General features: G+C 38.3%; 1 protein-coding gene across 11 annotated transcripts in view; it reads left to right on the top strand.

The window, feature by feature from the left end:
* ptprt (protein tyrosine phosphatase receptor type T) overlaps positions 1 to 24,280 on the top strand; it is a 307,462-nt gene that overhangs the window by 278,066 nt on the left and 5,116 nt on the right. For 8 of the 11 annotated variants that reach the window (XM_006783002.3, XM_006783001.3, XM_087840885.1 and 5 more), the window contains 11 exons: positions 1,795 to 1,880; positions 3,331 to 3,367; positions 3,800 to 3,897; positions 4,184 to 4,300; positions 10,467 to 10,621; positions 14,466 to 14,601; positions 17,013 to 17,162; positions 17,311 to 17,484; positions 17,577 to 17,708; positions 18,084 to 18,209; positions 20,277 to 20,440. In XM_006783002.3, coding sequence (XP_006783065.1) covers positions 1,795 to 1,880; positions 3,331 to 3,367; positions 3,800 to 3,897; positions 4,184 to 4,300; positions 10,467 to 10,621; positions 14,466 to 14,601; positions 17,013 to 17,162; positions 17,311 to 17,484; positions 17,577 to 17,708; positions 18,084 to 18,209; positions 20,277 to 20,440 — 1,375 coding nt within the window. The remainder of the gene's footprint in view (positions 1 to 1,794; positions 1,881 to 3,330; positions 3,368 to 3,799; positions 3,898 to 4,183; positions 4,301 to 10,466; positions 10,622 to 14,465; positions 14,602 to 17,012; positions 17,163 to 17,310; positions 17,485 to 17,576; positions 17,709 to 18,083; positions 18,210 to 20,276; positions 20,441 to 24,280) is intronic. The other 3 variants (XM_006783003.2, XM_006783004.2, XM_087840883.1) reach the window with 1 other exon arrangement.

Raw genomic sequence — 24,280 nt, 5'->3', positions numbered from 1 at the left:
ATTCAGCCAAGAACAAAATAATTGACACTCAAAAAGAAAAAAAAAAAACAATTTCATCATGGTGACATGGACTTGGATAATGAGGGTGAACAGTGAGTGAGGTGAGAGGTTCTGCTGTTATGATTATTACAGATAATTTCTGAGATTCAAAGATATATTAAAATTCTTATAGATTGTAAAAATAGTCTTGTGATTATCAATTTATTTATTTATAATTTTATTTATTACTATTAGTTTTTGGGGACTTATGGGTCTGGTGTGTTGAACCTTAACTCTAACTTCATAAACTCCTTGAGATGTAACAACTTGTGTTTGTATATGTGCTTGTGCTATTTGAATATGTGATACTTCTCTACCTGGATTTCTTTTAACTCTTTTTAAAACTGTGCCATCTCTGGACACTTACTGTCATTGTCCAAAAAAATGGACATACCTGCAGAAAACAGGAGATGCTGACATGCTAAAGAAGCAGGAAGAACAAACAACAAAGACAAGGAGTTCCATTCTAACAACCGTGACTGAGAGAGAAGAGGAGATATAAGTCTCATGGGACACAAAAACAGATACGCTAATAGTAAGGAATTGGAAATAAAAATGTCCTATCAGCAGCCACCCATGGACTAATCCATGGGTGGCTGCTGATGGGATGAAAGTTGGAAATTGATCTGTGCGAGGGCGTCTGATGTTGAAAAACCCAAAACATCTCATGACTTCAGAAACATCACTGGAGATGCATCCCAGCGAGAGCAACTAAGATGTATCTTACACACATTACATGTGAGAAATTGCCAAAGAAATGACTCTGGATCCCACTGTTACCATTAGCGATCTTCAGACAGTCGTGGATAAAATCCAAGCGGGTATAGAAAAAGAGGACAGATTGCGGCTTTTATTGACAAATGGTGCCTGCTGGGTCACATTACTATGAAGTTGCTATTACTAAGTTATTATGACTGTTGCTGCTTGCACTTTGAACTATTAGCTCTGGATTATGTCCACAATTTCTGTTGATTTTGCTATTCCAGCAACTATTTCAAAGCAGAAGAGAAGTCCAAAGCCATCTTTTTTTCTCATTTGTGATCACATGTCACTGTTTGCAAATGGTACAGTAGACATTTCATTTGAACAATTTGTTCAACAGCTTTTACAGCTAAAAGGAATCATTGCATAGTACCCGAAAAGGCCTGTGAGACAAATAAATCTGTGTTGCTTGTCATTTGGTAGTAAATGCAATAGCATTTGCTGACAGAAGCAGCAAGTAATGGAAACAGAATTTGTCCCATCATCCTGACTTATGCAAATGATATTTGTCATAAATCTGCACTGGGGAGTTATGCACAAAATGTTACTTTAATACTTTTATGTGTTTGCTTCTGTCATACCCATTCAGATCATCTGAATGGAACTGCTCTGAGACCAAATGAACTAAAGTGGGGAAAAAAAAAACATTTGAAATGAAGTGTTGAAATAAAACTATACCAAGGGAACTGAGGATGTTTGGTGTTTCTGGATGACACAATTTAACTTTTTAACTTTAACTATCTTGCTTAGTCAAGATTAACTAAAGGTTATCTACTCAGGTAAAAGACGCCAATGCTGACTATTAACAGGAGACAGGACTTGATCCATCAACAATTACAAAGAACAGGCAACAGCAGCAGGAAAAGTGCACTTACATTTGTTGTTTGGACTCATAACCTTGGGCCTGGTTAGTTAGTTCCCCCTCCAGTCAGTTAGTTTTTCCGATCTGTGGGTAAATGTAACTTTAGGCCTGTTGTATTTTTGTGCTATCTGATCCCACAGACGATCACACCAGAGTCCGACTGCAGTTGCTGGATGGAGACCCCCACTCTGACTACATCAATGCCAATTATATTGACGTGAGTGTTTACACAACTACACTCGAACACACACACACATGCACACATACACTGTAGTGATGATCCAAACAGTGAGTCTTGTGTAGGAAACCCTCTAATGTATTTACAACTTCATCATATGCCAGCTGTAGTATTTGCTCCTGTTGGTAGCTGCTTCTATCACTTGGTTGAAACTTGAGAGACATCTAACATGGAAACCACACCCTTTGCCTAACAAATAGTATTTTTATGTGAGTTTCACTGACATGTCCTCACAGGTTGTAATAGTCTCTTTCTGCGTGGATGCCCTGGATATCAAATAGTATTGATGTCAGTCAGTCAGTCAATCAATAGTATGGATGATGTCATATTCTCAGTTTTAAATCAGATGCAGACACCTGCCTCTGCACACAAACAATATTGCTTTAAATTTGTACCAGTGAATCAGGTCCTTAGTTAAGGTTACCACACCAGATAAAACCATCAGTGTTGTTTTTTCCCCCCCTTTGGACTCCATTCCTTCACCAACGGGCACATAAAAAAAATTAAAAGGGGGAAAACATACCCCCCTCCTTGTTTACCCTTTCCTCCTTTAATTACATCAGTCATTCCATCACCTCCCACTGTGTGTCCCTCTTATTACCTTTCCTTATCCATCCATCCATCGTTCGTTTTTACTCCCTTCCTCTCTCCCCTGCAGGTATTGTGCTTCACTTATTGATTTAATCTCCTGCTCACAGCTTACTGTTGTAATGGTAGTCTTAATAAATCTGGTACAAAATCAGTCTCACAGACTAGATTGTTTCTTAAGAAGAAAAGAAAAGAATTGAAAAAGTAAAACACATCCCCCCGTGAAGATAACGTCATGCTCACAAAGTGATTCTAATGGCAAAGTGAAAATGATAAATGCTTTTATCTCAGCAAGGTTATCCATCTTATAGGGAATCGTGATAGGACAAGAGAGAGAAATAATCGCTGGTTGGAGGCCAGTGTCTTTTTATCCAACAGAGGAAAAATTTAGTGACTGGAAAAAAATGAAGGATAAAACATGGAAAAAAAACTGAACATGAAGACAAGACAAAGAAGGAGAGTGAGAGATGATGAATGAATGAGAAGATGACTAACAACGAGGAGAAATGAAGTGGAGAAAAGGCAACTCAATTGGGAAAAACTGAATGAAAGAATAGGGCAGGAATTTTTTAGTATATTTTGCTTAAAAATGCAAAATGTAACACTTTATCTAACTTTGGGGAGTGAAAAGGAAAACAGCCAAAATAGCAGGAGATGGGTGAAGACTGATTCCCTGGAAAAAATAGTGAGTAGGAATGAGAATTCTTGGAAAACAATGTGCTAAAAATAGAGGAAATTTGGGTGTTGGATAGGAAAAATAAAGAATATAAAGAGAAAAATGGATATGACAAAAGTGTGGAGATACATATTTTTTTATTGCTTCCTTTTTTCTGTCTCGCAGGGGTACCATAGACCCAGACATTACATCGCCACACAAGGTAATTAAACTGACGTGATAAGTGTGTGTGAGAAGCACTAATGCGGGCTTCCACATTTGTGTAGATACGAATGTGTGCATGTGATCCTATTTGTGTGCGTGTGTGTGTATGCGTGTAGGACCCACCTGGTAAATGTCGTCCTCTCGGACTGGAAGGCTATTACCACAACCTCCTAAATCTAAACTGCCGTATAAAACCCCCCTGACAAATTTAAGACCCCATTACCTCAAACCCCCAAACTACTATCTGGGATTGATGGTGTTCAAATACATGTGTGTGTCTGTATGGGTGTGTTTGTGCAAGTCTGTGCTACCAGTGCTGACATTTTTACGTGGCATTGGAATGAACATATGCTTATTTACACACCTATGTCTGTATGCTTGTTTATGTGTATCAAAATGTTTACACTGTGTGTGTGTGTTTGTCTGTCAGGGCCCATGCAAGAGACTGTGAGGGATTTCTGGAGAATGGTGTGGCAGGAGAATTCGGCCTCAATCGTCATGGTTACAAACCTTGTGGAAGTGGGAAGGGTGAGTTTATCATCCAAGCAGCTCCAAAAATGTGTGTATTAGAAGTAAATAAAGTATATGTATATCTGTGTGTGTGTGTGTGTCTATATGTATGATCTAGTTATATGTACTGTTGTTTTACCTGGAGCTCTAGGTTGTCTCCAGTCACACTACTGAATTACTTTGCGATGCCGTCTAGTGATTTCTAATCAGTATCATCTCTGCCTCTTGATGCTCATGGGGAGATAATCAACACCATGTAAGGCATATTTTAAAACACAATGACAATAAAAACGATCTTTTCCAGGTGAAGTGTGTTCGTTACTGGCCTGATGAGACAGAGGTGTACGGAGACATCAAGGTGACCCTCATAGAGACTGAACCACTGGCGGAATATGTCATACGGACGTTCACTGTTCAAAAGGTAAACAAGTAAACTTTATATTTAATGGCAAGAGTATATTTTTAATTCTTTATTCTATAATCCAGGAATCAAGTATGCCATGGTCAATTCCACTGAGAATGTAATGAAAATGAAAACAATAGTTGTTAAAAAGTGAGAATTATTCCACATTCAGGACTTCACATACCAGTTCTACCAGCAGCTTTAATTGGAAATATAAAGATTTAACTTTCCTGCTCTGAAAAAGGGATAAAGCTGTTGATGTCTTTGTCATAGTATTTATCCTGCATTTTAACATTGAGTCATGATGTCACACCAATTTTCTCTGCCCCACAAGGCCTGTGATGGGATTTGAACCCACTCATGCTCTCTAGCAGCGTATTTACACCCCATCGTAGCTTGTATTGCTTCCATATTTTGTAAAGCCCAGACCTAGATTACCATTACAGCCAATATGTGTTTGGGGGATTTAAGGCGAGTGAGCTCTGTTACTTGTTTGCTTCTCACTGTTTAAGAGGAATCTTGAAAGCATAATCTTGGCACTTGTAATCAGGCAGGAGGGATTTGAGAGGAGAATAGATGATCGACGAATGTAGTTTCATTGTTGTGATGTTGTTCTCCAGGGCTCTGCACACTGAACGCAAAAACTGCAGAAATGCACATTACAACAAGACAGAGGCTGGGATCCAAAATCCTTTATCTTTCGAGCGACTTTCAGTCTTGTTTTTTTATTCTCAGTCTCTGTTTGCCTGTTCCATTGTTTTTCCTTTTCTCCTTCATTTTACTTTCTACCTCTTTTTGTTTATTTGAGTATAGAAAGTATTTACAACACTCAAATCTTGCTTATATAAATATTTTACTTGGGAGTCAAGGGACAGAGGTTGATCTTTAGGTCCTTTACCATTTTAATACTATTTATTTTTTAGAATAGATACCTATCTTCTACAGTTATTACACATTATAATACATGTTCCTGACTACTCTGTGTGTTTTCCATTCGTTTTTCTTCTTTTTATACCTCAGTGTCATTTTTCCTCTATCCTCTATTTCCTTCCCCCCTCAGTCGTGCAAAATCAGCTTATAAAGACAAGTCTTGAAGTGTTTGCTGTCAGCTCATTTAGCAAGCCATTAATCCATACCACCTCTGAGTGCGTGCGCGTGCGCGTTAAAATTCAAAGGAAAGCTGATCTCTAAACGCCTGTCGTTTGACAGTATGCATAAATACTTACAAACACACATCAGACACTCGCTAATTCAAATTCTCCATCTTTAAAATTCAGGGGGTTTTTTCCACTGTGTGTGAGTGTGAAAAACAAAGAAAAAGCAAGACAGAGGGTATGTGGGTCTGTGTAACAACTAAATAGCCTCGGTTGCAGTGAATAATGAGAATAAGGGCTTAATGAAAAGGTTTATTAATGGCACATCCAAAGAGATTAACTGAGCACTGAGGAATAGAGGGTGACTAAGTAAGACTAAAAGAAAATGTGTGCAAATGTGTGCGTGTGAGTGGGAGAGAAAAAGAGCTAAAGATGCAGGATGACAAAAGGTAGCTCATCTTTGAATGTCAGGATGATAGCAGCTGTGAAAGAAAGAAGCAGCATATGTGAGTATAAAACTTTCTTCTCAGCAGCTTAAGCAGCATTCATTTCATGTGTTGATGTTTTATGTGAAGTTGAAAATTTTGCTATAAGTGAAGCGGACTGTAAAGTAGTTTTACTGTCTCTGTTCTTAACTGTGCAGCCTTGACGTTAGCAAGAAAGTTTCCAGAGGTAGTCACAGCTGCAGCTGGAATGAAAGAGTACTACAGACAGTACTGTATGTACACACGTGGGTTTTTTATTTTATTTATTTATTTATTTTATCAATTTTTTCAAGCCAACAAGGGCTTGTTCGCCAATGTGCTAACACCCAAAATAAGATTAATGACACTCATGTCAGGAGACCGCAGTAAACTGAAGGCCAAACTCAACAGGACTCAAGACTCACAAGACTAAAGTCTAACAAAAAATTGCTTTGAAGACCAGCATACACATATCAGACAGGACATATGAGTCATTTTTCAACTGAAACTATAGTCCAGTGTAATGAATTGTAGCAGCCGTTCAGAGTGAAAACAGCAGTTTGAAAAAAAAAAAAACAAGGGTAGTAAGGGCTTGTACTGGTCTGTGAGATTAAACACAGTTGGAGTAGTACAACAAAGTGTTCCTCCTCAAATGAACAAGAAGATGCTTCTCAAGTGGCTCCCGACAATCAATATTTTGCCCAGAATGTTTTTTTCCAGCTTCTGCGTAGCTTAGCTGAGAAAAACAGTTTAGGATCGGCACTTCAAATCTGCCAAATAAATTAAATACATTCTTATTTCTTCCCTATCAGTTATGGTACTTTTTGATCATTTGCCATCCTGTATAACATTAATCAGTTTTTTTCATGAAAAATAACCCAGTATTTGTAATTAATTTAATTCGAACTTTTTTCTCACTGATATTTTGTTGTTACAGTACTGTAGAAAAGTCGCTCCTTATTTCTTGAATTTTGCTTTCAAGGGATCAGACCTTGTCATTTTTAAAGTGTCTTGAGCAATAGTTCTCTAGACTTTTCTCAGGCCAGTGCTGTTTCTACACATATTGTTCTTACTACAAGCCTGTTACAACAGCATTTCTTGAGTTGAAAAATTCCAAGGAAGACACAACTTGACAGGCATTTGGCAGGTATTTTGCACCAACAAGGTGATTTCCAAAGACCTGTTAGCTGAAAATTTGAGGAAACTGTACAAGCGTAGGACAAACCGGAAGGCCTAAAAACAATCTTCAGTAGATGAAAAGCATTTGAAAGTCATGTCCTTAAGAAATAGCAAAATAGGAGAAATACAGAAGCTTTTAGTTGATTCATTTTCTGTTCGCCAGAGACAAAAGCCATTCAGGGGAGAAAGGGGTATTACACAAGAACTGAACTAAAAATCAGTGGTGAAGGGATCAATTTAACTTTGAAAGTTTCACTTTCAGTTTGCAGTAAATGTCTACGACCGTCTGTAAAACACAGTGGAGGCTCTGTCAGAGTTTGGGAGTGCGTTTTAGCCAGTTGTGTTGGAGATTTTATCAAAATTGAGTTATCTGATCCGATTTTAATTTAGAATACAATACTATCACTCTATACAGTAGAGTATATGGAAAGCATCTGATTGGCACCAGCTTCATATTTCAGCATGATAACCATCCCAAATACACAGTCAATGCAGTCAATGCTTACCAGGACAGAAGAAAAGATAATGAAACATTATCAGTCATAGACTAGCCTTCCCAGACCTCAACATTATTGAATCAGTGCAGAATAATCTTGACAGAGAATGGAACAAACAGCAGCCAAAGAAGAGCTTTGGAATGTTCTTTAAGAAGACTGGAAAACTATTCCTGAACACTACGTCAAGAAATTATTAGAAGCATGCCTAAACGAGTTCAGAAAACGGTGGACATGCCAAATACTGACTTTCAAACTTGTTAGAATTATATTAAATCTGTTTTTCCTTATATACTAGCAAAATATAAAGAAATGATGGGTGAATCAAGACATTTCCACAGTGCTGGTATGTCGTCATGACATTTAACCTCAACTTTTGAGGCTAAACATACAGTCTATTTTTTATTTTCTATGGAGGGTTTGAAGTGCTGGACTCATATTTAAGTGATTATAAGGAGGACATGACAGCATAAGGGATTGTTGTGGACAACAAATTCCAGTGTCAGGATGAACTTCCCCTTACGGTGATTACAGGCTGTTCCAGACACCAAAACAAATCCTAACAAACAAAGATATGTAAGGATTGTTGATGTCAAATAAACCTTTCTAAAATGGAGACTGGATTTAAATGCATTTGAAAATGAGGGATAATTTCAATCCATTAAAACATTTATGTTATGTATCTATTGCAAGTTAGGGTTAGAGGAATAGGGAGAGCTTTTAAAGTGATCCTCATCACCAATTTCCAACATGTCAATACCAGTGTTTTATTTTTATTTTTTTTCTTTTCCCCATCTCTGTGTCTCTAGCTCTGTTGGACTGTTGTCTATTGATTTAGAGAAGTAATTTTAACATCACAGGAGTGCAAATCAATGGAAAGTCGAGTTATCAAATCGCCTTGCGGTCTTCAGTTTTTTTCCTTCTTTTTCACTTCAAGTCTCTGTCACATATGTCGTGTGTCCATGTTTCTCTCCTTGATCTTTTCCTTCGTCCTTTTTTCATTATATTTGTCCTCACTCCTTCCTCAGCCCACCACTTCCTACTCTCTTCCTTAACCTCTGCTCTTTCCCACTCAGTCTCAGGATCTGAACACCAACCCCACTTCCTATGTTACCCGTGCTTCTCGGGTTATTATCAGATAGTCTGTCACAACAAATAATTCAATACAACCTTGTATATTACAGAGCCAGAATGGAAGACGCAGTTTCATTTCAACTCTATTCTTAGAGAGTAACTGAACTGGGGAGGACGTGACTGAGCCCCGTTTAGTTTAGAATATTATAATAGAATTGATCGGTTTGAATTATTAGAGCAGAGGAGTGCAGTATTATAGAAAACTGAACTGATCGAAGCTGAAGAAAGGATTTAAAAAATACATTTCTATATCCAGTGAGGAGAGATTCAGTTTAAACACCAGGATATGCAGGTCAGAACTCAAAATAGGAAACTTGAGGCAAGATCCCTCTTAGCCTTCTGATTGCCTCGTGCAGGTGGCATAAACTTTCAAAGTTATACACTGTCAGAATACATTATGCCTTCAGGGGAGTCCTGAAGCTTTAGTATAAGGTGTGTGATTCCCTGGAATCATATTCCTAAATTTAAAAAAAAAACAAAAAAAAAATCTTTTCACTTGAATTCATATTGATGAAAGAATTGCCGTGTTGGCACTGTAACAATGACACAAAGGTTTCATTTCCAATAACCCCTGACTGTAGAATTCCAATGTGTTCTTTGCTCGAGTTGTCATCAGATGATAACATTTCAAAAGAAATGGGCGGAAAAGAGAAAAATGTATAATGCTATTCTGAATTGTTCGGGTAGGATTGGTGTCTGTGGCCTTACTTTTTGCTTAATAGGCAGTTTTCTTTCGTAACTCAATATTGGAGACAATATATAGAGTCATAACAGATTTTTTTGACTTCCAGCCCTCAAATGCAGCCTGTCTGGGGATCCAGACTTAAAGTAATTCTGTTTCTTTATCTGATAAGCATGAACCTACTGCACACCACAGTCCTGAGACTGTGTGTCCATGTTTCAAGGAAGCAATGTTATGTGAGACTTCACTGCTATCTATTAAGTATCATATGTCATTGTTAGCATCCTAATACTCCAATTGTAAGATGAGGAGATATTCTGGAAAGCACATCATGAAAATGTCAAGATCCTGTCACACACATGTTTTGTCATTTTGTTATTTTGTAATCTACACTTTTATATAGCAGACTGTTTCTCTTTATATCTAAGAAGTAGATTTTCCAAATTATGTTTTATCTTAATCCTTTTTATAACCAACGGTATCTTGTTTATACATTTGAAACTTATTTGGTCTGTCATGCAGCAAAACTTTTCTCAGAAACAAATGTTGTTTAATTAAAACACATTCCATATTTAAATGTTTTCTGTTATCGCTGAGCACGTCATACAATAACAAGCAGTCAGATAATTGCTAGATATTCAAAAATCTCCTTCTAAATTGGGCAGCTGAACTGAACCGTGGCATTTCTTCCTGCAAGTCTTTCCCAAAAGGGCCATCATGAGATTTGTGAAATCAATTAATCTTTTTGTAGAGCGAGATGGCCTTCAGTTTCCTCAAATCTCCCCTGTAAATTAGGCAAATGAGCCACAATAAGTCTTCCTGCCTCTCATTCCCCGAAGTGGCCCAAAGTACCATCTTGACATCCACGATGAGATTGATTTATTTTTCATCTGAAGAGGCATCAAGGCCCCCATATTCCTGAAATCCCTGCTGTAAATTAGGGTCCTGAACCATGATATGTCTTCTTGTCAGTCTTCCCCAAAAGAGCAATGAAACAGTTTGTAAGATTCAGCCATTTGTCATCATCAAGAGGCAAAATGGCCAACACTTTTCATGAAGAGACAGACTCTTTTCGTGAAACTGCCATTATGAAATATGCTACTTAGCATAACATCTCCCTCTGTGCATGTTTTTCAGAAGGGCCATCATGAGATCCGTGAACTCCGTCAGTTTCATTTCACCAGCTGGCCCGACCACGGCGTTCCGTGTTACGCCACAGGACTGCTTGGCTTCATACGACAGGTCAAGTTCCTCAACCCTCCAGATGCCGGACCCATAGTGGTACACTGCAGGTAGGTCTACTTACATAGAGGACACAGAGGTTTTGTACTGAAGATAAACTTAATTCCCTGGCGCTGCTGGTCAGTGGCTGCACGGGCAAGACAAGGACAAACAAACAGCCATTCAGATGTATAGCTCACATTTCTTGCTTATCACAGGGAAAGGCTCTGGGTAAACAGTAATGATCACATGACTACTGGTATTTCTGTTACAAAATCATCTTTATAAACCTTGGATTGTTTTACAGCATTGGCCTGATTGTGATTTGGCAGATCTGAAAATATCCACGTGTTATTTTTGTGGTCTTATGAGTCATTTTAAAAGGCTTCTGACTAAACAATCAGTTTGGATAGTTCGTCAGAAGCCCCAAAATATAAGACTTTATCTCAACCTAAATCTAAGAAGCAGTTCTTTCCACAGGCTTTTCTTCCAGTACTCTTTTTTTAAAACTTTTTTATAGGTTCCCCTTTTCCTTGTCAATTAAGACAATAGGGCAAGGTATGATTACTGTAATCTCTCAAACACGTTACCCTTTCTTTTCCGTAGCTTAGATCAATAGTGCTAACTTTTAGAAAGTGAATAAAAAGTTTTAAGTTAAAAAAGAATTTCATCTCCTATCTTCTTTCACCCATACACCGCCATGAAAAGTAGGAGGGGGAAAAAGTGATAGTATTAGGATCCCCATGGTGATACTATATTTAACCTCAATGTTCTGTTCTTTATGGGATGTAACAGTTCACTTCTGGAGCCAGGTGCTCAGCTGGCACGGGCATTAAAAGGTCAGCATTCTGACAAGCTATGAAAAAAAGGTTTTGAGTAGATTCCTCATCTTGTCTCAAGCATTGAAATTTAATTATTCATTTCATGGCCCACCTTGATACAACACATAGCTTTAGAGTTTTATTCCCACAAAGGGAATAAAATGACTAACCTTGCCATGGTTAGTGCTTAATGGAATCAAAGGACCATCATACTATATAGCACTTTTTCTAATCTCACAGACCTCACAGAGTGCTTTAGACTACAAGCCACATTTAATCATGCATCCTTTATTCTATGCACTTTAGCTATCACACATAGCTGGCCAGTTTAGAATGACCAGTTAACCTAAACATGCATGTCTTTGGACTGTGGGAGGAAGCTGGAGTACCAGGAGGAAACTCAGAAGATGCAGACTCCACACAGAAAGTCCTATACAGTCACCATTGTGATTCAGAGATGAATGGGTACAATTTAACCAGAAATTGTATGTGGAGCACAATACAGATTTTTTTTTTTTTTTTTTGCAAAGCATGAAAGATGCTTTTGTTCAGTCAACTAAAACTAACCATTTGGATAAGTCTTTGGAGCTTCCCACTAACAAACAGCAAACCTGGTTGCTTGGCAGTCCCTTGCCAAACTAGCCATTAGACAGTAAAATGATGCATGAATATTGTTTTATCTGTATATTCTCAACTTGCCATCTTTTTAGCAAATACTATAAATCAGCTTGTCTAAGGTTTGGGAAAGATGTGTTACAAATAAAAAAAACCACTTGGGATTATTAATAATGGAAAAGTCAAAAGAGACACACACTCAAAGAACAAAATTGGACACACAAATAGAGAATGAAAAAAAAAAACTGGATGGACAAATGAGGCGAGCAGACACATAAAAAGACAGCCAGTAAAAGTATGTGGACAGACAGGCAGGAAGTTATGGCAGTCACTTCCAATTTCCGGGGGCACTCTGATGCTATTGGCCTGTGTCATGAGGCTTTCAAACACGCACAAGCACACACACATAGAGGCCCAGCAGTATTCTGGTCTCAACATTAATCACAGAGGTTGACAGGTAATCTGCCGAGGCGCCCCCTCCTCTTCTCTCTTCAACTTTCTATCTTTCCGTCCCTCACATCTTATCTCTCTCTCTCTCTCTCTCTCTCTCTCTCTCTCTCTTTCTTTCTTTTCTGTTTCTTCTCTTGCACGCTCTCTCGCTCTCTCTCTTTTAGCTGTCTCTGAAAACTGTCAGCGGAATTGTAAATTGAAAGATGGGTTTTTCCCCTCCCTCTACACCTCATTCTCTCAGTTTCCGCTACATCCCTCCATCCGTGCCTCCTTTCCTCCCTTGATATCTCCCCCGTGACGGCCACTTCTATCACTCCCAGTCGCTAAACTCTTCCAACCATTCCCTTTCCATCCCTCTTCCCCTCGCTCTTTCAGTCCATCCATCTGTTGGTTTGCTTGTCTGTCCATATCTTCCCTCCAGGCATTCCTGTTCAGAATGTGTCGCCTCAACACCTGACATGTGCTACTAAAGTCTCCACATACTTATGCTTGTCTGTTAGAAAGTAAAAGAGAGCAATAGAGAAAGACTCTGCCTTCATACTAAACTCCATTAACATTGCTGAGATTGCAAAGTTAATAGGTTTTTCTAAGTTACAAAACTCAGAGGTTTCACAGTGCATTTCTAAAATATAGTAATAAGATATAGGATACCTAATTTTAATTTTATCAGCCATTTAAGTGAGTATTTACTGATCTGATAAGAACACAATAGCCCAGAGTACTCATTCATTGGAAAGACTAGTATTTTATATTTATTTTACTATTTATTTTACTTTTCTTCTGAAAAGAGTTTAAATCAACAATTTATTACAATTACAGGCAATTATACAATTATATATAGGCATAGGCTCCAGCCTATTCCGCTATTGGATTAGTGGAAGAAGATGGATCTTTCTCATACTAATATCATCCTGTACTACTACATGTAAATATGTTTTTTTACCTGGCTGATGCTAATTTCCATCTTGAGGTGAGAAAACTCAGAATTTAAGGTGAGGTTCTGAGTGTGTTATACCTGCTGGAACAGACCCCAAGTGTGGCTTAGCTTAGACTCTGTGAAGTCACTGTATCTAGCAAAGAAATGAATCCACCATGCCATATTTTTTTCATTTGTCTTTATAATTGACTCGATAACAGTTGTATTTACTAAACTGCAAGATACTTGTAGACAGAAGATTTTGTTTTTACTTTTCACCCCCCCCAGTTTGTCAGTCTTCTTATGGACAGATTTACTGAGAAAAGAAAATTAGCATGATGCTGCAATTAAAAAAAATTAAAAAAACTTTGACGCGGAGTGGAAAGTTGTGCGGGTGAATTAAAATTAGTGCAGCAATTTATAAACACAGATGCACTCGTTTCTTTAAAAAAATGATCAAAGCAACCTATCAAGACTAATCCTAATGAGATGCCTGGGAGACTGCTAACTTCACAAACGTACAGCACAGAAACACTTTATAACTTTAACAGTATAGGAAAACTTTAGGTTTTAGCATACATTTCGCTGCCAAAACAAAAGAGATATTCAGACCAGGGAGAGACGCAGGAAGACAAAATGATATGCTCTGATACAAGGGCAAAATCTTCAGTCAGATTCTGACCTCACTCAGGGAGTGCTCAGTAAAATTGAGAAGCCGTTCTCTGGATGCGGGATTCATCTTTTCCACTGCATAAATCTGTGTGTAACAGCCCTTTGCCAGTTTTTGTGCCGTGAAAGGGAAGCTCCTACAAATACATATGCAATATGGCTACCCAGAGATCTGACTGCATCGTTTAAAAAAACAAAAGAAAGACACTAAAAATTATTAGAAATAAGTCTGTATATTAGTTGCATTACCCAAAATGTCAGTGTTGAAGGCTTAAAAGTGATTGGTCTTACTGAAGGATATGAACAGGTCTCTGTTGTAAATGAGATATTGTGTCTCAGTGGGACTATCTGTATAAATAAAGGTTAAGAATAAAACAATTAAGTTGTTCATTTTTACAATTTTGTTAGATTGAGAGTATCATGTTTGTTTATGATTGTCTCCAGTGCCGGTGCAGGGAGAACAGGCTGTTTCATTGCAGTGGACATCATGTTAGACATGGCGGAGAATGAAGGCGTGGTGGACATTTTCAACTGCATCCGAGAACTAAGGTCACAACGAGTCAACATGGTTCAGACAGAGGTAAGTGTAATCATGGAAAATAGATATAAATCATAGGCAAAATATCAATGACCATGACAATTTGCATATTAATGATCAAGCAACTGACCTCACAGCCCATTGTTCATTCAGTGCGCTGGTTTCAGTTATTGTGCAAATGTACCGTTTATAAGATTGGAGAAACCTGCAGTCAGCTGAGAGTGAAGAAGTCACTTGGATGAGTGACGAAACATTGAAGATGCTACGTCCACATGAACAGAATCAACCTTTTGGGGCATTGGCAAAATAATAACTAAACACAGATGATGTTGAGTCTAGTTGGTCAAAACAAGTGGGTGTTCAGGTACGGCAGGCTGCTGGCTTAGACAATCATGAAAACTTATGCATTATGGATTTTCAATTTCTCAAATAAAGTGTGGAGATTTTTGGTTCATGTTAAAATAAATCACCAGCACCTATTGTAATTATTACTGACTTGAGTTCTACAGAGGCTTTCCATCAAATTTTGATTAGCACATACTGGATACATTTTCTACATTAACAAAGCATGTAGATACATTGCACTTAAGAAAAAAACAACATTAAGGTTTATTCCCTTCCAGTACCATATGTCATGTTGCCTGCAGTTGTAAGTTTGAGATGTAGCATCGCAAAAAGTAAGACAGTATGGAGTATCCCAGGACTTCTAGCAGTCATCTATGATTTAATACAGTTAGATTATTATATATTGAACATTAAACATTCCCTGAATATCAGATGAAAACTACTACAAAAACTCAAACAGATATGGTATGCACCCAAACTCAACACAAATTCAGACATAGACAATTTTAGGAGAGTTTTGTGTCAATATGTGTATGCAGTAGCTGGTAAGGAATATCAGAGGTGAGATGTGAAACCCCAGTCAAATGGATTGTATTAATTTATTATTTCTATAACAGATGACACGGGAGAGATTTGGTATATTGTCTGGTACTGGTGTAGTCACAACTATACAACAAGTTAAGATTTGAAGTGGCCAAGCATAAATCAGCACTGTTCAGTATTCCCAAAATACGGATGATGTTTCCTAAAACGTTCTGTCTTTGCTAGCTGAGTACTTGGGTTACTATCCTTTACATGGTGTCGTAATTTGTTCTAATTTAGTGCTATCAAACGTTTTAAAGAGTCTGCATTTTCAAATGTTGGGTATTCCATTTTGGAACAGCAGCGTTCATTTCTTTTCTAAAGCTACCTTAAGCCGACCTAATCCGTTCCGCCTCTGCATTCCATTTGTGTTACTGATGAAAACCTTGCATATCCAAAAAGTCAACTTTTCCAGGAATAAAGAAAAACAGCCTCATTTTCAGACTGACAGCTCAAGCTCAGAGTATGAAATTGACTTTTGAATGGGTTTTAGAAGTGCCAGGTTCAGAAAAGTTACCTAGGGCATCACATTGAGTGTTTTCAAATGACAGCAGTGGTATAAAAGCTAGTTTTGTGTATGTGTGTCTGCCTGTGCACATTCACGTGTGTTTTTATGCCTCTTGATACCAAGTTAAATGCATCCTGCCCTGTCTTTTGAATATGTGTGGGAGCAATTTGTGTCAGTGTTGAAGCTGCTTGATGCTATTATAATCCTGCTCCACACAACACAAAGCAATTAATCTTTTAAAAGGCACAGGGGAAAGAAGAGTGTGCGTAAATGTTTCAGTGAGTATGTGACGTGCATGTGTGTATACATGTGTTTTTGCGCGCAAATGTGTCTGTGCATGTCACTGGCATAGGTAATGGCCAGGAGAGGTCATTTCAGTGATGCTTTTAAAGCCTCTTCTCTGCTCCAAGGGCAACAATTAACATTCAACAGAGAGAGACCGAGAGATAAAGCGAGAAGCAAATTGAAAAAGCGAGAGGCAGCAGACACACAAGTGTGAGAGGAAACGAGCAACAGAGAAATAAAAACGGAGCCAACCCCAGATAAAAATGCTCCGATAGGGGGACAGAAAGAGAGATAGAGGTGAATTAGCATGCGCGGTGGCTGCTGTAGCTCATGGTAGCTGATGCATTTAGCGCAAGCTAGTGATTTGGAAGACAAAGAACATACTTGAGCCAGACCACAGAGGCACCACTAGCAAAGCACTGTGCCCTTTTAAATCACTTTCAGGCTCCCACAAAAGCACAAGCATGCAAATAATGTTTATACATAAAGCAAACAAAAGTTGTGTTCACACTGGAATGTTTGAGTTTGTTGTCAGCTTGAAAAGACTTAATGCAGCTTTGCCCGACTGCATCATCTATTCCAGAGCTGTCATTGCTTACAGCTACTGTGAGGCTGGTCCTTGGTCCATTCCAAGGGCTACAGGCAGGTTCAGCACTGTTTGCTTGCATAAGCCAGAGTTTTGTATTTCAGTGAAAGAAATTTTGACTCCAAAACTCATTTTGCTTTGGTGCAGGAGCAGTATGTGTTTGTTCACGATGCCATCTTGGAAGCTTGTCTGTGTGGAAACACAGCCATACCAGTGTGTGAGTTCAGAGCCATTTACTACAACATCAGCAGGTTGGACCCACAGACCAACTCCAGCCAGATCAAAGATGAGTTCCAGGTGAGCACGCACATTCACACCCGTTTGTCTTTTGTCATTTTTGGGAACACTCGCCACACGTGCATTTGAACAACACCCTAGCTGATAATGTGAATGTGTGGGTTCAAGTTAGGTTGAAGGTTCAAATCATTGCTTTTCTGCCCATCAGACTCTAAACATAGTGACCCCTAGAGTTCGTCCAGAGGACTGCAGTGTGGGTTTGCTACCCAGAAACCACGACAAGAACCGCAGTATGGATGTTCTACCAGCAGACCGATGCCTTCCTTTTCTGATTTCTGTGGATGGAGAGAGCTCCAATTACATTAATGCAGCATTAATGGATGTAAGTTTTTGTTTAAATGTCTGATTATGTATGTGTAAGCTTATCATAGTTTGTATTGTGCTTTTTGATTGTTATTCGTTTCACCATTCTAGAGCCACAAACAGCCAGCGGCCTTCATAGTTACTCAGCATCCTTTGCCCAACACCATGGGTGACTTCTGGAGGTTGGTGTTTGACTACAACTGCTCCTCCATTGTAATGCTCAATGAAATGGATGCAGCACAGGTACAGGTACACACACACACAAATCTACAAACATGTTCTGTACTTATTTTTGTCTAACTAACAAAAAGACACTAGACATCAGCACCTGAAACTGACTGTACTATCAGATAGCCTGATGAATGTATCATATTTACTCTATTACTTGTCTCTCCCATTTATTTCTATTTATTGCCATTTGTAACTGATTTGTAACATGGGCTATAGCAAGGATTCTTAGCTCATGGATCTGGCCAAGAAGTAAAACCTGTCCCACTTACTGGAAAGAAATGTCATGTGAATGTACTTGTTCTAACTGGTGGACTTCATTTTCTCCAACCCATTCTTATTTTCTGCATTTTGTCTTTTTCTTCCAACCTTTGTGTTTGTTATCTAAAGTTATGTATGCAGTACTGGCCAGAAAAAAATTCATGTTGCTACGGCCCTATTCAAGTGGAGTTCATATCTGCAGACATCGACGAGGATATCATCAACCGAATCTTCAGGATCTGCAACATGGCTAGGGTACTAAACGTTTACATATTTAATACAGTACTTCTTTTATTTTATAGTTAAGTTGAAAAAAATGATAAGATTAGATGTTTTGCATGTAGAACATCTAAACAGCTTCAGTTTGTCTTTAGTCGGTGTCCTGGAACACACTTTGATAATTTCTCTTTTTTTGTCTTTTCTTCCCCCCCTCGACAGTTTTCAAATTACAAGTTCATGGCTAGATTTTGTGGTGCATTGCTAAATTCAAAGTCATGGAGCGCCTTTGTGTTTTAAGGCCTCTTCTTAATAAAATATGTGTTGTGGATTTCAAGGGACTCTGTTGTTTGACAAATGAAGCACTACTTTCCTGACACTTACTAGGAATACAAAATGTGTTTAAAGTTCAGATAAAAGCAATAGATAGTGAAACAGTATACCGTGGAACACACCATAACAATACAGCAAAGGCATTTTTTCATTGCATGCGACCTTTACTACGCAGTAGGCAGTTGGCAAAAGGATATGTTGGAAAACCAATTTATGGCTTCTCTTTTGCAGCAAGGCTACCTGAGTCCTGGTTTGGTGACTACATAGAAAAAATGATAGTGATGTTGAATGTGGTACAATAATGACAATTGTTTTTTTTAACTCTACCTTTTTATCCTCCTCTTCCTTTTCTTGTCTTCTCCAACCTCTATGCACCTCTGTTCCCTTTTCTTTTCCTTCCTATCTTCCTGCCTCTTCTTGTTACCCTCTTTTCATCTCATTTTCTAACTCATCCATGACCGCTCAACTCTAGTGGTGCCTTATCATCTGCATGTTCCTATGTATAGCACTTGGAGAACTCCCCGCTACCCTGCTATCTATATTCTCTCTCTCTTTCTCTCAAACACATCAGCGGTCTAGTGTGAAATGGCTCATATCATTGCCATAACAGCACATCTCACACTGCGAGAGCAGCTCCAGCCTAGCCGAGTCTCTATCGCCAATCGCTTAGCCATCAAATGAGCAGAGAACAGTGAAAAAGTGGAAGGGAGAAAATGTTTGCAAGAAATACGTGACAATACAAAGAAATAGGGGGAACAGAAAAGTAGAATGAAGACACATAAATGCAGGGTACAGAAAATATTTTAGATTAGTGTTAATTGGTATAAGAGACTGGGTAATTTAGAGAAATATGGACGTAGAGTAAAGGAGAGATGGACGGGGAGAAAGTACATGGCAGGTGTACTGAAAAGACAAGGAAGGAAAAGTGGTATAAAAAATGATACTGCTGAATTTGTTTGGTTTGTGTGTAAATGTCAATGTGCATATGCATTTGTGACAAACATCAGTAAATCAGTCTGACAGTGATGGTGGGTTTTGGTATTTTACTTGGTGCATGCCACTTGCCTTGGGCTAGACGACTGAAAATATGCCATGTCTGCCATGAAATTGAATTAAACATAACAAGCTAAGGTATTTGTTGAATCCAAGCCTATTTCTTTTGAAAATACATTTGTTCAAAACCAGAAACTAATTGGAGCACAAAAGCCTGATTACATACAAAATGTGTTTTATGTATCAGTTTAACAAAATACTTACTTGGGTGGCATGATGATGGCAGTGTCTCACTGGAAGAAGGTCCTGGGTTTGGATCCAACGACTCATTTTGTGTCCATCTCTCTGTATTGGTATTATGACTAGCAAGCTGTGCAGGGTATGCTGCTTTTTGCCCTTTGCCCAGTGGGATAGGCTTTAGCTTCCTCATAGTCTGTAACCAAAAAAGTGGCTAAGAAAATGAATGGATGGATAATATTACCAAATAAGACCACAACTGAAAAACCAACTCTGTATTTGTTATAGTTGACCAGCTTTTCATCCAACTTTCCATATCATTTAAGCACAAACAGACCTGTTAGATGCAGATATATTTTCTAAAGTGAGCCAGTGGGTTTCATTGGTCAACTTTGGTCTTAATTCTGAAAAACGGTAGCTTTAGCTATATCGCTGTGCATGAAATTGAAATGGTTCCATGGAATTACAGCGTGATGTTGATTGTTGTGATAACAGCTATGTCAGCAGTGATCAAAACCCTAATCTTCACATTTCTCTTCTTAGCCACAAGATGGTTACCGCCTGGTGCAGCACTTCCAGTTTATTGGCTGGCCAGCCTACAGGGACACACCTCTCTCCAAGCGCTCCATCCTGCAGTTGGTCAGGAGATTGGCTAAGTGGCAGGAACAATATGACGGAGGAGACGGGAGGACTGTGGTACACTGCCTGTAAGTATAGTCACACAGACACATGCAGACACAAATAATAGAAAACGTGATGAAATAGTAGACTGGAACAGTCACTGCTCAGTGAGATAACAGTTCAACATAAATGGCAAGACAAATCTTCCTTTAGAGTGTATGTTTGTGACAGACAGAGAGGGAAGATGATTATAAAGTAAGCTGTGCACTTCTATAAAAGAACACATACACACTTTTAAGACAGGTATTCACACACAAAAACACACTTTTTGTAGTTTTTGTACATGTTGAGTACCATTTCATGCTTTATGTTGTTCCACTTATCTGTCAAATATACACATGCCTCAGACTCAGCATTAACCTTGTGCTTGAAAGCCATATACTTTCACTATAGATGTCAAAACGTCTGAAATGTCGGTTCATAAATGCTGTGAGACTTGTTATGAATTATTTTCGTTAAATATAAATGAGGCTCATGGCTTAAAAAGCCTGGAATGTGTCAAGTTTTAAAGAGGTCATCATTCATCTCTATTGTTATGTTTGGCTGTGCTGATGCATTATGGATCGCCCACACGCCTGCTTGTGCATGCTACGTTCAGATGTCCAGGTTTATTCAGTGTTTGGTACGGTGCTACTACTACTTCTGTTTTTACCAAATATATTTTAAACAACACTACACAATGTTTATTATACTACATAGATGAATGTGTGTTGGTGTAGAAGTATAAAAACATAGCTCAGCTCGATACGAATTCACCCTATTTGAGCAGAGCAAATGAAGCTGATAATGAGGGAAGGAAACAGAAGCTGTAAAATCTATAGAAGAGAGAACTGCTAACAGTAACGTGTGTACACACAGTCCAAACACTGCATATCTGTGGTGCTCATCCAATCAGCTCTCTGTGTAACAGCTCATTGGACCAATAAGGTATTGATTTGGGGGGTTTTGGGGTTTTTTTTTAACAGTTTTTTGCTTATTAGCCTTTTCTTTCTTCACGTAACATAAAAAGAGGCAGACGTAAAAAAGAATAACATTCATATCCTAGTTCTGAACTAAATTTACAGATTGTAAGTTATTTTTGAACATTTAAAAATAAATGTCCATTGTAAAATAATCTGTCACTGTCAAATACTTTGTAAAGCTCTCAGTACATGGCTATGAATGTCATGTTTTATCTGCCTGAAAGCCTAAATGGTTTAAGGCTGAAGCTTGTAACAGTCTACACTGCTAGAGAACAATGTGCAATTCAGCTATTAGCCCTTATATGGAGAATAAAAGTTTAATAACTGGTGTCATATATGTTAGTAATCACATGCTTTGACCTTCATTTCAAATAAACCTGTCACCTATAGATATAGATATGATATTAATTTGAGTAAACTCTGTCAATCACTATAAATTAAATGTTCAAACTGGTATTTTAAAACACATCCTATTTAAATCTGAAATCCGTTTAATTTCTGTGAAATTAAAACACTAGCAGATAAATTAAGATAGCAAGACCATTTGGGGGCTAAATTCTTTAGTTATGCTCAAATCCAGTAAATGTGAGTGACAGAGATGTAAGCTGTCTCTGCTTCTGGCTGAAGACAGCTACACTGGCTAATCAACCCCAGCTATTGATTTCACAGACTCAGTAATACTAGCGATAAGTAGAAACATGATGGTTCCATCAGTAGATGGTGAAAATTGATTATTTTTCTGCTCTTCACTTGTCCTGAAGGTTGGAATTTGATGCGTCTTTAATACTGAGCACATGTCTTACTTTCAACAAGTCACACTGGGAGGAACTTTTAGAAAAATAGTGAGGAGTAGCACACTTAATTCAGCAATCTGCGTTTGCTGTATTTATCTCGAGTTATATAGATATATTTTTTAGATAAAGCGAAGTAATAAAGATAAGGTGCCTCTTTCTAACAAATTAGTTATATTCAGCATGCTGCAGTTCATATCTAGACTAATGTGGTTTCAAGTATGTCACAATTCATTTAAATCACATAGGAATGTATCTCCTACAAACCACTTAACCACCAACCACTGACTGTCAGATCCTTTTCGCAGTAGATTTAGTTGTAATGTTTTGGATTTTGGTTTTGGCCGCTTTAAATATTTCACCTGAAACTGTGGATGAAGTAAACACTAAAAGTAACTGATAAACAGGGGATGGCATCCAAACAATTTGAAATTGAACTCCAGTATATTAAAATGATTTTTTCAAAGCTCAAATCACATACCATACACAAAGGCGAACAAGCAAATATCAACCATTTTTAAATACCTTTAAAAGAAGTGCTAACCCACCCACTATAGTAACCCATCGCTTCAGAGAAACTGGATGCACAGCTAGGTCACTTTCTTCCTAATATTTTCATCAATTCAGTTTGTTTTAAACTTTATGAAGATGTAGTTTGCCTGTTGCCAAAGAGTGACGCTACAATTTCAAACTTATAGTTTGGAAAAATGAAAAATTAGAACATCTATAGGAAAAATGAATGCTTGTTGATGTTTGTTAGTCAAAATGAGTATTTTCCTTGCCCCCTGATTGGCCAGACTTTGGGCAATTCAATTAAAACAAAAGTAAAATTTTCTAATTGCCTAGGACAGGGGTCGGCAACCTGCGGCTCCGGAGCCGAATGCGGCTCTTTAGTCCTTATAGTGCAGCTCCGCATGGTTTGGGAAAATAAATTAGAAGTATTTAGCTGAAGTGTATTTTATTTATGTTAGGTCTTTTTTAACTTGTAGTTCTAAATTGGAAGATTATTGTGGTCTTGGGGTTAGGGTTAAATATAAAAATAAAATTATATTCTATTATTTTTTCATCTCTCAAAATAAGCGTCACACTCGCGGAAACCGGTGTACCCGCCGAAACACCGTGCATTTATCGAGACTTTCAACCCCAGGTAGGCCAATTATGGATCTTCGGATCCACATTATGTCAGCAGCCATTCTCCACTGTGAACTATGTTAAAAACAAACACCGCTCACGCCTCACAGATGACAGCTCACAGTCCCGCGCAAAGATGAAAGTGACCTCGCACAGCCCCGATCCCCAGACGCCGCGCGCAGAGGCCCAGGAGCAGAAGTCCCACTGTAAACATACCACGGCAGACCCGATGATGTCCGCATGAACACGCTTTTCAGCATCTCTTTATTGACCACTTTTCACACACGGTTGCTGTACGCATACAGCCGGCTGCAGCCTTGCAGCCCACAGCCCGACACACACCAACACAACAGCACAGACAGCACAGACGTAAAGGCGTCTGTGCTGTCGGGTCCCGCTCAGGTGCGACGCCTCCCCTGCAGCGGTGCCGCAGACCACGCCCCGCCACACACATTAACCAGGTAAAATACATATTTAGGCAGAATTTTGCAAATATCTATTTTTCATTTTTTTAGCAGCATAGTGCTTTTTTTCCAATTATTTTTTAAAAGTCAGGTCAAGCCTCCAAAATCCCAAAGGCGACATAAGGGTGGCGGCTCACAGCAGTTTTTGTTTGCTGGATCATTTTAGTTCAGCTGGGTGTCTTTCCTTTTGTTATATTTCTTTAAGAGTTCAAAACGTGTTAATTACATAAATAAAATGTAATTTTCTCTGTAGCACTTCATGGATTTAAGCAACACACTTTAGTTGTTCACACAAAGCATAAAGGTAAAAAACAATATATACAGTGTTCAGTTGTGGTTAGGGTCATCACTGATGATGGCTTATCACCTTAGGGAGTTGGACCATCACAGTTATAGTCAATACTATTATTATTATTATTATTATTATTATTATTATTATTATTATTATTATTATCATCATCATTATTATTATGACACCCCTCTTCTCATCTATCATATTAAATTTAGTGCAGTGTCAT

This window comes from Neolamprologus brichardi, chromosome 5 (assembly GCF_056152115.1).
Source record: "Neolamprologus brichardi isolate AB-2024 chromosome 5, ASM5615211v1, whole genome shotgun sequence".
Classification (NCBI taxonomy): Eukaryota; Metazoa; Chordata; class Actinopteri; order Cichliformes; family Cichlidae; genus Neolamprologus; species Neolamprologus brichardi.
This window is presented reverse-complemented; position numbering and strand designations above follow the sequence as displayed.